The 14948-nt window shown below is 36.3% G+C and overlaps 1 protein-coding gene across 7 annotated transcripts in view; it reads right to left on the reverse strand.

The window, feature by feature from the left end:
- LOC121373897 (zinc finger CCCH domain-containing protein 13-like) overlaps window positions 1-14948 on the reverse strand; it is a 48747-nt gene that overhangs the window by 32590 nt on the left and 1209 nt on the right. For 2 of the 7 annotated variants that reach the window (XM_041500721.1, XM_041500706.1), the window contains exons 2-5: window positions 10676-10797; window positions 8174-8379; window positions 5171-5307; window positions 2402-2452 (exon numbers count right to left, since the gene is read on the reverse strand). In XM_041500721.1, the coding sequence (XP_041356655.1) occupies window positions 2402-2452; window positions 5171-5307; window positions 8174-8379; window positions 10676-10797 (516 nt within the window). Of the gene's footprint in view, window positions 1-2401; window positions 2453-5170; window positions 5308-8173; window positions 8380-10675; window positions 10798-12277; window positions 12455-14948 lie in introns of those variants that run through there. The other 5 variants (XM_041500753.1, XM_041500735.1, XM_041500729.1 and 2 more) reach the window with 5 other exon arrangements.

Raw genomic sequence — 14948 nt, forward strand, 5'->3', positions numbered from 1 at the left:
TAGAGAGGGGCTGGGACACGGGAGTGAAGAACAATGCATATTATCAGTGGCTTTCATTTGTTATGCATTGTGTACTAATCCTATTGATAGTACAGATGTTTGTAAAAGGAGATTTAATTCAGGATTGTCTTTTTGCGTTCATCTGGGTATGAAAAAAGCCACAAATCATCGACAAACTGTGTCAATTGGCGAAGATGTTCATACATACATTAGCAGATAATTTGTTTGGCAACATAATTTTTACATTCATTGGGAAACCAACAAATTCGCATTGCTATGACTGGACCAGTGAGATGATGTTATAGTGTAATTAATGTAACAGGAATTTAAAGGGACATTCCTGAGTTTGCTGCAATTTTTAAGATGTTATCGACTAACAAAGACTTTTTAACGATTGTAATTAAATATCAAATATATTTTGCTGCGTAAAATATTAGTGGCTGTATATTAAACGTGTTTCTGATCGTTCTAATATTTGTACTTGGTTACATTTCATTTTATTTTCTAAAATATTAATTTTTCGTACGAATGAAATTATTTGAACACAAAATCCAAAATCTTACAAATATTAAGATGACCAGAAACACATTGACTATACAGACAATGATTTCTAAACGAAAAAATATATCTAATATGTAAGTTTAATCATAAAAATATTTTGTTAGTCGAAAACATCTTACAATGCAGCAAACTCAGGAATGTCCCTTTAATGAAACAATAATCTAAATTCTAATTGCAGCAAGCCGAATTACTACTCATCTAAATGATAATATGCTGAAATGGATGTTTGTTTTGAGATATTTTACTGATCAAAACAGAATCAAAAGGATTGCACAACAGGCAGAGCCTATCTAAGTGCTCTCCTAAACAAGATGGACATCAAACAATATTCATAATCATATATATCTAAATCATAGTAACAATGTCTAATGGCATAAAATATTTAACATAATTAATATTTTTTAATATACGAGTAATAAAAGGTAGAGAATAGATCGAATAGAAATGGGATAGTCAAGAAAAAATATGATAGTAATGATCCTATTGTTGGAGCTAACCGTATATAGGGCAGTAAGATCAGAATAATAAGTTAGTTCAACTCGAATCTTACTTTCAGCTATATATTTATGTACTGCATTAAAAATTAAATTGTTTTCTTCAATTGGTAGGTTTATTGACCCGGATAGTAGTAGATCAATGTCTAAGATATCAAGGTATAATAAATATGCAAATAAATCATATCTTTGTCTGATGAACAGAGGGCAGACATAAAAATAATGAAAATTATCTTTACAGTTATCTCCACGTACACAGCTTGGGCTATCAGAAAGATGGCTTAAAAATAAATGATAGTTTAAGTTGCTAGCATACACAATGTAATTACGAAGCTGACAATGGATAATGTTACATTTACGATTTCCATAAAGATAGAGAGTAGATGAAGGATTGGGATTTCCCTTTTTTATTAATTTTTGTATAGGTACGCAGACATGGTTCATTTTGAGTTAAACTGTCAAGATCATTCCCTAACTCCGAAATATTAGAATAAAGCTGTTTTTATATGAATTAGTATGGCGTGTTGGTGGAGTGAATGGATGTTGATTTCTGAGTGTAAAACGATTAGTGGGATTAATATATGGCAAGATTTCATCCAGCAGATGCTGAGGTCTTTCGCCTTTAAGTATTTTATGCATTAGAATTAATTTACTATTTTTGCGATGTTTATATAAAGGTTCCCAACCAAGTTCATAATATAGTTTGTCTGGAGATGTTCCTTTCCTAAGTCCTGTAATGATACGGGCAGCTTCAAGTTGCACCGACTCAATTGTTGACCACTCATGTATAGATTCTAAGTCTTCATTTAGCTGTAGAAGTGTGGTCATTGACAATGCAATAAAGAGAGGTGTCATCAGCAAATAATTTTATTTTATTAGATACATTGTCTACTAGATCATTTATGAATATTAAGAAAAGATATGGCCCAAGTATAGATCCCTGTGGTACTCCAGCATTGATATTCCTCCAATTTGAGAAGTAACCATCAAGTTTTACTCTTTGTTTCCTTTTGGACAAATAACTGCTGAACCAATTAAGAAGATTATCACAGATACCATATTTCATTAGTTTAAAAATTAAACCTTTATGCCATACCCTATCAAAGGCTATAGTAATATCACAGAATACAAATCTTATGTCATTGCCATTATCTAAGTTTTTCATTATAGTATCATAAATAATTAGTAGCTGATTAGTTGTAGAATCTTTTGATTATTAGTAAGAATATTATGATCACTGATATAATTATGAAGGTTTTTAAATAAAAAAAATTCTAAGATTTTGCCAAAGCAATTTGTTACAGAAATTGGTCTATCATTTGAGGGACTCTTAATATCACCTTTACCTTTATATATGGCTGTAACACTGGCACACTTCCAGTCCCGTGGCACACAACCTAGTGAGAGAGATTTGTTAAAAATTTTGGTTAGTGGTGTTACAAGGGACTGACAAATGGATTTTATTAACTTAGGTGACATGTTGTCTGGTCCTGGCGGTTTGTCGACATTAAGGCAGGGTTCGACGTTAACTTTATTTATTACTAGACCAGTCGACTAGTATGTCTTAAAATTTACTAGACCTGACCTAATATCAACTAGACCAAACTGCTGAATGAAAAAATATACCTAAGCAGGGCTAATTTTGTTAAATTTTGCTTCATATTGCCTATTATTTGAAGCATATACATGTACATAATAATTAGCCAATGTAACTATATTTGAATAAAACACACCAAAAAAAAAACCATGGTATGTGTAACGTTTTTTGCATATTTTACTCATGACTGAAACGTATTTAACATTAAAAGTTAACGCTTGTAGTGTTATTACACTGGAATAAGCTAAACTGTATCTATGGCAAACAATGCAATATCACTTCTCACAGAATATCCATATAAACTGTTCAGTTGATGTTTTACGATGACACTTTCAGTTTGAGTTTGAATAGAGTCACTTTTGTATAGAGACTAATCGTCAATGTTTATATGGATATTTTTATCTACACCAATTTTCTTTAGATTCTGCCTTACTCTTTCTTTTCTTGGACAAGTCAGTTTCAGACGGGTCTTTGTCAGATGAAAACCCGTATTTAAACAGGTCCATATTTTGTCTGCTCTAATACGACCGTAACCACATGTAAATAATTCGAAAATAAAATCAATGGAAAAACCCGAAAAATATTTATTCAAAGAACGTACACTATTTATGTTTTGCATTTTTATTACCGTATTCGATTTATTGGACAAAAAACAATGTACCAAAGTACCAAGCAGAAACAATAATAGTTTTCGCTGATAGTATTTACGACACAGATCTATACGCACTAAATTTAGCAAATGCACACTCTATATTCGACAAACCTCGGTCGATTCCGGTATCAATGGAATCAACCGAGTTGTGACGAATGGCGCCCTCTACATATCGGATCCGTCAGCGGTTAGCACCAGTCGGGATTGTTCAGTTATTCACTGCCCACTGCATCACGTCTAATTATAGAACCTGGGATTTCCGTGTTGATAGTTTAATGGAAAATATTAATGTTTGTAGAATCACTGGATGGCAAATTAATTGACCGCTCATAAATTATCAACACGACCAGTCGGGCTACTCAGAAACACTTATGACTAGACCGAACCAGCTGTTTACTAGACAATGTCGTTAGGACGTACCTTAGTGTCGAAGCCTGTAAGGGTTTTAATCTGATCGAGAACATCTTGTTCGGAGATTACAATATTAGATAATTTATATGGGGACAGTAGATTGATATTGGGTAGATTTGGTTCGTTTTCAATTCTTGATATGGAGGCAAAATAATCATTTAGTGCATTTGCTTTATCTCTTGGATGAAGGTGAATGTGATTACCATCAATAATTGGGCTTGATACTTTGTTTTTATTTCCGAATTTGCTAATGGATTTTGCCAGTTTCCACCATTGGTTAATGGGGGTTGTTTTGTTTATCAGTGTATTTTGTAAGTTTGTAATATAGTTTTGTTTGGCCTCTCTAATCATATTAACTACCTTGTTACGATGTTCTCTGATTTTTTTCCATTGCTCAGGACTCTTTTTAAGTTTAGCTTTTTTATGACATCGGTTGCGTTTTCTAATGGCTTGCCTGGTATCTTTATTTACCCAGGGTTTATCATTGGGACGTACACGAATAATCTTCTGTGGAATATATTTATTGATTGTGTGATTTAGTATGTTATTGATAATTTCGCTACATACATTAATATCATTTATGTTATCAAGTTTCTGGTCCCAGTCAATATGTAATAAATGGGTTATAATTAAATCATAGTTAGCATTTTCATAATCTAATATTGTTTTTGTGTAGGACTGTTCACGAAGTGAACTGAAGTGTATTTCAATAATTGATGGACAATGATCACTACAGAAGTTTGGCATCACCACACTATTCCTAATAAGATCAATGTTATTAATACAAATTGGGTCTAATAGCGTTGATGTGGTAGGGGTGATTCTTGTAGGTTCATGTATAATATTTTCCAGATTATATTTTCCAAAAGTTCGTGCAAAGGGGTGATTGCGATGTATTTTTAAGAGATCTTTGTTAAAGTCACCTACAGTGATAATATTAGGAAATGTATTTGTACATTTATCGATTAATGAATCAATTTTGTCCCAGGATGATATTTTGGCATTGGGTGGTCTATATACACATACAAGGAGAAATTTATTTGTACCAGTATTGATTTCTACACATACTACTTCACGTTAGGTATTACGTAAACACCAGCTCGCCAGAGGGCATATTCACTGGGATGGTACAAAATGGCTGCACCCGTTATATATAATAGCCGTCACATTTAAGCGTTTTATTAATTAACTATATGATTATACTTGCTGATATTAAACAATAATGTGTGTTATATATCATTGAATATGCATACCAGGTCAAATGCCTTAATTGTCCCTTCCTTTAAGTGAAAATATAGCCCTGACTATACAAGAAATATAAAAAAGTCATTAAAAATAACCAATTTAACCCTAAAATCCATGTTAAGCATAGTACGTTGGATCTGCTTATATAACCACATATAAAATGAAGACAATTATAATGGATGAATGAAGGTTATGAAATCGAGTGATCACCTGTTCTGGTGGTTTTGGAAGTTTCTTTTCGATGGTGATGTTTTCACGCTCATCATCCATATCTACCAGTTGACTTAGTTCACGCTGCAGCTGTTGTCGCTTCTGTTCCAACTCGAGTTCCTTCTTATAGTCGAGTTCTGTCAATCCAAACATCACTTATGTAAATCATAATTCCAACCATTACCCACATGGTTCAAAATATCTTGGTCTATATCAAAGTGATACTTCGACGTCAAGCAATGATTGGCGGACTACAACCACACTGGAATGTTAGTCAATGGAGTTCAGTGACAAAAATAAAGAAAACATTATGGGTGATAAATAGGATATTAAATGAGCTACCATTTCGTATTATGTTTATGTCCGTTGTGAAATAATTTTCATTGTCACTCACTAAAACTTGTGACAATTGAAAATTATTTTACTTGGGATACAGACATGACATGAAATGGAAGCTTGTTTAATATTCTATGATTAATAACAGGACTAGTTCTGGGAGAGCTAAAAACTCAGCTGAATTAATTATTATCAGGGGATCAAAAATCCCATCGCCCGACACCTGTGCCAAGTGGAATTTTCATGCCGGGTAAGTAATTATGTTAACTGCATATGCCCGATGACAAGTGACTAAAGTAACACCAAAAACTGGGTGGTTTTTTTTTATAATTTTGTTACAAATCTCGGTAAAACCTTTGGAAAGAGTTCCAATCGTTTGAGCATTTACATAGCTCTAAGGAGAACTAACCCTAACCCTAAATGCTGGAACGATCGGAACTCTTGCCAACACACCAAAATGGAAAACAATGTGTTGACAAGTTCAATAACAACTTTAGAGTTATTCCCCTTCTACTATCGACTAAGATCGGTAATTTCCGCCACTGAACGTTCGACTGAATTCGTACAAGTAATCAGTTTGATGATGATCTTCAAACTTGGAAATAGCGTCCAATACGCTTGACAGCTTATGTATAGGGGAATGTCTGAGTAACTCTCCATCCCTGAAAAATAATGGAGACGAGTCCCATTATTTTTCAGGAATGGAGAGTTATGAGGATATTCCCCTACTTAAAATACACCACTAAATAATAATTTTATTTGAATATATGTTAGTATGGAGTTTAACACCAATGATTTTGGTGGGATAATTCAGTAGGGTTTCAGCACCACATTATTGAAAAATAATAATGGAGCGTTGAGATAATACTGTGACTTCGCAGGTATATTTTAAATAAAAATAAAATAGATGCCTTGTGTATACAAGAAAAATTATTAATCCTTGCAACAATGGTATATGAGGTGGGATACAGTTTAAAATTGTCATATTCAAATTATATTAGACGTTAACGCAGTGGGCTCTGGAATCTGCTCTTTGCAAATGAACGGAGATGTAAAGCACGTTTATAATTTCCGAGTTCACTTAAACAAAGCATAAATGTTATGAACTGTATCTTATAAACGTTGCAAGATATTTTAGTTTAGATATCATAAACCTTGTAATTGTAGCAGAACATACTTAATGTTTTTCAGTACTTTGCAAATGTAAATCAACGTCCGTGTAAAATGAATGGTTACGGTGAAGTTAGATTTCATTAGCCCTACGCCATATTCGTGATGGTTTTTAACAAATAAATTATATTCAATAAATTAAAAATTCAAGGCTGCAATCGATGTACACACACACCCCTTCTGTTTTTTTGATCAATCATGCACTATTTAAAAACATTAACAGAGCTCATGTTTACTTTGAGCCCAGCCACGGCTGTTTGCGAGACTTTTTTCAGCTATGAACAGGGTAAAAACATCACAGAGAAGTGTTTTGGGGCAAAGAATGTTAAATAATATATACTCACAATAATGACACATAGGCTAAAATCCATAAACATTTTTCAACCAATGCCAGCCATAAAAGAATGACTCACCAGTGGAAAGGGTTATCGCCACACCCACAGCCACTAAGATATACATCGACACAATAATTATATTGAGATGAACTTGTGGACCCTACCAAACAAATAACAAAGTTTAAATTAACAAATGGACACTATTTAAAAAACAAAGTTTAAATCAACAAATAGAGAAGATACTACTAGACAGACATATACATTTAGTACTTCCTGAGTAAGTGTTGTAACCTATTGACAAAATTCTTTATTTGTGCAATCAAACCATTTACTTTCAAGATTATTACATTATTGAGCACTGTATTAAATTAAATTGGAGTAACACAATTGGTTACCATAAGAAGTATGGGCAAGTGGAAAAATATATGGGGCAAGTGAATATCTGATTGGCATTTGCCCTGTGGTAAGTAATTGTTTTGAAAAATTTTGAACCCCTGATTATACTTTAAAAATTGCAGGAACAAAGTTATTTTTTAAGTAAATATTAATTAATACCTGAAATTATTTCATCAAAATAAGCTAAACTTAGCCAACTGTTTTTAAAATTAGCAAGTAGCAAATTTGGTGAGTGCCAGACCTATTCCTGAATCGCAATGTGTGTTAATCCCTTCTTAAAAAATAAAATTTAATCTTACAGCTGAAAATTAATTTCTGGCTTCTTTTGGCATTCAATATATAAATTAGTTACATGCGCCAATAAGAAGAAAAAAAGAAAAGTTTTATTTAACGATGCACTCAACACATTTTGACTATGGTTATATGGAGTCAGACATATGGTTAAGGACCACACAGATATTGAGAGAGGAAACCCACTTTCGCCACTTCATGGGCTACTCTTTTCGATTAGTAGTAAGGGATCTTTTATATGCACCATCCCACAGACAGGGTAGTAAATACCATGGCCTTTGATATGCCAGTCGTTGTGCACTGGCTGGAGGGAGAAATAGCCCCACCGAAGGGGATCAATCCCAGAACGACCGCGCATCGAGCGAGCGCTGTACCACCGGACTACGTCCCGTCCCAATGGTTATATAGCATCAGACACATGGTTACGGTGCGCCAATATGGTAATTAGGGCATTAATTATTCTAATAATAATTACTGTCTACAGCCCAGTTATCGGAATCTTCGGTCTCGTCCCCGCTGTCGTGAGCGTTCGACTTCTTGACGACTACCGTTGATTTGATTTTCATCTCGTCTCGTTTCAGCCTCATGTGGGGGTCGGGGGAGGCGGAGTCACTGTCGGCATGGTGGGATTTCACGCGAAGACGCAGCTCATCCGGACTGTCCTCCTTTCGGCTTGTGCTGCTGAAGAGTAAAGCAAAGTTTGTTGATCAATTACCCAGTACGTACAATGAACTTTAAAAAAAAAAACCCAGTTATTTAAAGTTAAAGTTTTGTTTAACGACACCACAAAAGCACATTGATTTATTAATCATCAGCTACTGGATGTCAAAATTTATTTAATTTTTAATTATGACATATAGTCTTAAAGAGGAAACCTGCAAATTTTTTCCATTAATTAGTGGCAAAAGATCTTTTATATGCACCATCCGACAGACAGGAGAGCACATACCACGACCTTTAATGTGGACTATTGACTGAAATGAGAAATAGCCCAATGGAATGGGGATTAATCCAAAACCGACAACTCATCACTGCTTTTCTACTGGGCTATGACGCACCCCTTGAACTTTCAATGATAAAAATGAAATTCCTTCATAACACAAAGTATATCATAATATATACATTATCATAGCATATAGAGTTCATTATCAAAATTCAATATTCTCCAATTTCCATTTTGTGGAGTCAGCAATGAAGGTATAATGATGTTAGTACAACTCAATAATACGGCAATAAAGTGATTTATGCCCACTGAACAGTATGTTAAAAGTGTTTTGTATGACATACGCCAGGTCATGTTTTTCTTAAAGTGTCATAAATGGACATTTTGGAAATGAACTCGAAGACTTCACATATATATATATATATATATATATATATATATACATACACACCCTTTATTTAAAATCATTATCAAATTATTAACTTTAATAACCAGATAAGCTGCTATTTAAAAAATTATTAATTTTAAGATGTACATGTATACAGATATCAGCAGGAAATTGTGTTCTATTACTCGTACTCTGCTTTCCAAAGTACATGTACTTGAAACAAAATCTTCCAGAAACAAGCAAAATATATTATGCATAACTAGTGTTGTGCCAAACAGACGAAATACACCTCTCTCTCTATATACACATATATATCAGGGAACATTTTGTTTTAAAAATTTTGATTAGCGACAGTCGCGAATCAATTTTAAAATTGATTAGCAATCACTTATTTTGATTAGCGATTTCTGTAACATTAGTATGGTTTTTTAAAACAACCTTGCTCGAACTACGTTTGCTGCGTGACGTCAAAATTATTGGGAATAGACGGTCGATTAAGGGGTCATTTCAAAACTATATGTGCTATACGATGTGCTAACTAATTTCACCTTGTTTTAAAAATTATTCTTGTCAAAGATTCACGTAATTATTTTTAAAAAATGACACGATTTTTTTGGTGCAAATTGTTGAAAAATATTTACTTCAAAGGCATTCGCCACAGGAATAGCACTGGTTATCGCATTACCTATCGTTTGGCCTATGTCGTGGAAGCGTGAAGTGTTTTTTCTATCAGTCAAATTCAATAATGTAAAACTTTTTTTTACAGAGTATTTATTTATTTTTTGTTAAGATTATTCACTTTGAAAAATTTAATTTGTAAGAAAGATAGGTATAATTTTAATAAACTATTCTAGTAGACATCGTAATTATACTTCACGAATCCAATCTTTAGACGCCCCCTTCGTAACCTAAGAGCTAAACGTCATAATGTTATGGTGTCTATCGGTGGGTGGATATCTGAACAGCCGTTTTACCACGTAAAAGCTGTGCTCCTAATCGGAGGGTTGCAAAAAAGAAAATATCTGATGAAACTTGGAAATCTACACCTAGATAAATAGTTCATTACAGTGATAGATTTAACATGTTATTAGTGGAATATTTGGGGGTTAAGGACGATCTTCAAACTTTAATACCGTCAAAAATATGCATCGCGACATTTAGCGATACGTTTTAATATTGTGTAGCGATAGCCGGAAACTGCATCGCACTTCGCGACGCGATACTGAACAAAATGTTCGCTGTATATATATATCAGGGCTAGCTCTGGCACTCGCCAAATTCAAGAAGAATTGGCTAATTTTATTTTAATTTGGTAAAATACTTTTATGTAATAATTAATATTTCGATACAGAAGAACTGGGTTTTTGCAATTTTTAAAGTTTAATAGATAATTTCGTGAAATGTTTTGCTGACCCAGAGCTATCCCTGCATTATGTGTATATATATAGCTATGTGTGTGTATATATATATATATATATATATATATATATATATATATGTGTGTGTGTGTGTGTGTGTGTATATACACACGCATGCACAGACAGACAGATATATGTATTTATATATATGTTCCAATGTGCACATTTTGTTGTATTAATGGAGTATAATTTCTATGATTATTTTATAATGTTATATATCAAAGTAACCTCTTTGCTTTGCGTTTCCCAATGAACGGGCCATGCTGGAACTTGCACTGTGAACCAAAAACACATGTACCAGTGAGTAACCAATTGCGACACTTGTCCAGGTATTGAGAATCGCTCCTCGGCTGAAAAAACAAAATCACATTTAAAAACAAGATCTTAATGTTCATTTAGTGTGCAACACAACAGCTGATTGAACCACATCTTTAAATGTTTAAAGTTTGTTTTCTTTAACCTTTTTTCGGCAAATAACTTTTCTTTGCCACTCCACCCCATCCCCAATTATTTTATTTTCCCCCATGTGGAAGGGTCATGTTTACAACAAATTCTGGGATAAGTTCAGCCAGCCAGTTGTCACCAACCATTGCTAAATTGGTTTTACATAGAAAAATGTCACCTCCAGCCCTCCCCTTATTGATATTGAAATGTAGAGGAAGGCTAGAGGAAATCCATGTAACGTTTTGGCAATCGTCGAAATACAAATTGTTTCCTAAATCAAATGCCCCAGAGCTTTAACTTCATTATTCTAAAGTCCAGTCATGACATTAAACTTGTCCAGTACCAATGCTACACAATTGTGACAAAGAAACCCGATGCCTATATGCAAAATGATTCTGCGCTGTACTTTCTTCTGGTGACGTAGAGCAAAGTGTGTTTCTTCATGTAGCGTTGGTACTAGTCAACAACATGCAAGTTTAATGCTATGACTGGACTCAAGAATTTAATCAAACTAAAGCTCTGTGGCATCACTCGTATGAATGGAAACTTGTATGGAAAACGAACTCGTATGGAAAAAATAACGGTGAACTCGTATGGGGATATATGGATATGTAGATATACTTTGATATTTCTCTTAAATGTGTATTTTGACACTTGTTTTGTATACATGCTTATGTCCCCATCAGTCAACTATTTGCGTGTCAACCGCAGTTTGTGCGTCAACGGCAATCACCTATAATCAAAACACGCATGTCATTAGACTTATTTCCTGCGACAGAAACCATAAACAATGCATGCATGTTTTGCATTTCTCACTAGCCCAAACTTAAAAACCACTAGCCACGGACGTTGGGCTAGCGGATTTGTCGAACTCTGCATAAAAACTACACACAAATTGCTATACAGTATTGGATATATCAGTTTGTAATTTCCATACGAGTTCACTGCCTTTTCCCCCATACGAGTTCACTTGTGGATTTCCATACGAGTTCACTGCATTTTCCCCCATACGAGTAAGTTTTCCATACGAGTTCACTGCAAGCCATTTCAGACACGCTATTTTGCGACCATTTGGTTGTCGACGATTGCCAAAACATTATATAGTTTCCTCTAGCCTTCCCATACATAACAATAAGGGGAGACCTGGAGCACAGGGGAGGTGACTCGAACTTCGTTTTAAACCCCGTCGACTCCCCCCCCCCCACCACACCCCAATACAAAGTAACAAACTCGCTTCAGCAGGTGTACAAATTGCCACAAACTGTATTTTTGTAGGAGGATAGGACGGACTATAGTTGGATATTTTACCGTATGGGTACTAGTCGAGGAAGATTATCAAACGAAAAGTAATTTCTGAGACGAGTAAAATTTATTCGAATCGCCTACTTCTTCGTATTTTCTTTGAGCGCCACCTGGACCTAATCGTTCAAATACGCTCGGCTTTCTCTTCCCTGGATCATCAGGAACTGTTTTTTCAATATCCACTGTTACTCGTCTTCTCGCTTTACTCATCTTATGCAATAAATTACAAAAACCGGCTAAACGCCAGACATTTCACTTTTGCCCACCATTGTGATTTCAAGAAGGGAGATAATTGTATGAAAACGATGTGGCTATGTACACGACAACCGAGAATATTACCTCAGCCAATGAGAGCTGGCTATATACACGGTATAATAAACAACGCTGTACATTATTATATATATAGTTATGAAAGTAAAGTTTGTTTTATTTAACGACGCCGCTAGAGCACATTGATTTTTGATCTTATCATCGGCTATTGGACGTCAAACATATGGTCATTCTGACACTGTTTTTAGAGGAAACCCGCTGTCGCCACATAGGCTACACTTTTTACGACAGGCAGCAAGGGATCTTTTATTCCCACAGGCAGGATAGCACAAACCATGGCCTTTGTTGAACCAGTTATGGATCACTGGTCGGTGCAAGTGGTTTACACCTACCCATTGAGCCTTGCGGAGCACTCACTCAGGGTTTGGAGTCGGTATCTCGATTAAAAATCCCATGCCTCGACTGGGATCCGAACCCAGTACCTACCAGCCTGTAGACCGATGGCCTGCCACGACGCCACCGAGGCTGGTATATAGTTATGAAGGCAGTTGACAATAATAGTTGAGTGGCTTAGCGTTATTATTTAAGGTTATCTATAGCTGTTGAATAAAAACACCACATTTTGCGAGAGATTCCCTTAGAGTTCATTAATTAAATCTAGCCGAGGAACCCTCTTGGTATTCACATAAAACACGTAATCCAAGATGGCCGCCACATGATCAAAAAATTAAAAAAATCACCTTTTTAAAGTTCTCCTGGTCGTAAAAAAAAAATCAGAATGGCTGAAAAATAGGTGGTTTCTTTTAGATCATTGAATCTAACTTTGAACCTTGAAATAGGTCGCAAATTTATACATTATTATATAGGCATATATATATATATATATATATATATATATATATATATATATATATATATATATATATATATATATATATATATATATATATGCTCATTCCGATGTTAAGCAGCGATGAGACAAGACGTTGTACCTTGCGCTCTCGACTTGCTTCCCCAACCCCACCTAGGGGGCGTGATAGTTAATTCATACGGTGTGCTGTTGGAGTACAGAGTCGCGTACACCGGGTCACGGGCAACCGTGACCTTGGTGTATGGCGACTCGGACCCTGTCAAGAGAAGAAGGAAGAGGAAATGTGTGCCGGGGGCGGCACGGTGGTGGTGGTGGTGGTGGTGGTAGTGGGGGGGGATCAAATCTGGCGACTCAACCGCCAGCAGCGGTCCCTTCTGCGACGCCCCCTCTCCGATCCCACGGAAGAGGACATCTCCACTTACGGCGAAGAAGTCCACTGAAGTGACCTATGACGTGCTGGATACAGCGATGTATCAATCGGCGCCGCGGGTTCCTACTTCGACCCCCAACAAGGCGGCTCCGGTGCAGCGGTCAACTATACCGACCGCTCCCGTCGAGCCGCCTCGGATACCTGTTGTTGGTGCGGCGGCAAAGCGTAAGGCGACAACACCTGCCTCCCAGCCAAACAAGGAAAGACCGCCATTCCATCAGTTTATCTGACCCCCTCCCCTCCCCCCAGCCCAGCCGGAAGACGATTGGAAGATCCAAGTCAGAAGAATCAGGCCCAACTTCTGGCATTGCGTGCAGGGGGACACCACCGACCCTGCGAAGCTGATGGGCAAGTTCCCCAACCAAGCATGGACAAGACTGACAGATAGAACACAGTTTGAGCTTCACACCATCAGAACGCAGTCGTCAGGCCACTCGGGACTAGTAGTGACTCAACAGCGCCGAGACGCCTACATACAAGGATCGTCAAGGCTGTTTTCAGATGGATAGTCAGACCATCCACAGGATCGTCAAGGCTGTCTTCAGATGGATAGCCAGACCATCCACAGGATCATCAAGGCTGTCTTCAGATGGATAGTCACACCATCCACAGGATCGGCAAGGCTGTCTTTAGATGGATAGCCAGACCATCCACAGGATCGTCAAGGCTGTCTTCAGATGGATAGTCAGACCATCCACAGGATCGTCAAGGCTGTCTTCAGATGGATAGCCAGACCATCCACAGGATCGTCAAGGCTGTCTTCGGCGCTGTCTACAGCCAAGTCATCCCTGCTTTACTCGACATCAAGCACGATGTCCCTAAACCTGACTGGCTCACAGCTCATCAGCTTGCCGTAGGCGCCAACATCTCCTAGGACAGGTAAACTCCTTTTTGGGGCTTAGTCAGACTTTAAATGTTTTGGCCGCGGTTCAAAATTTTATTTTTATTTTTTTGTAAACAGTCCAACGCACTTTACTTTAATAGCCCGTCTAAATTGCTGTAATCACCTTAAAACCTTTTCGGCCGAGCACTCTAATTTATTTTTGGAATTTAATTTTTTTGTCCAAACATGAACAGAATGAATCAGCTTATTTTGGTCTTAGGTCTCAGACTTAACTTCTAAATTTTTATTGCAAATTCAGCCCACCTCAAACTTAACCCCCCACCCCCCTCTCTCCTGGCCC

The sequence above is a fragment of the Gigantopelta aegis genome, chromosome 1, assembly GCF_016097555.1.
Source record: "Gigantopelta aegis isolate Gae_Host chromosome 1, Gae_host_genome, whole genome shotgun sequence".
NCBI classification, from domain to species: domain Eukaryota; kingdom Metazoa; phylum Mollusca; class Gastropoda; order Neomphalida; family Peltospiridae; genus Gigantopelta; species Gigantopelta aegis.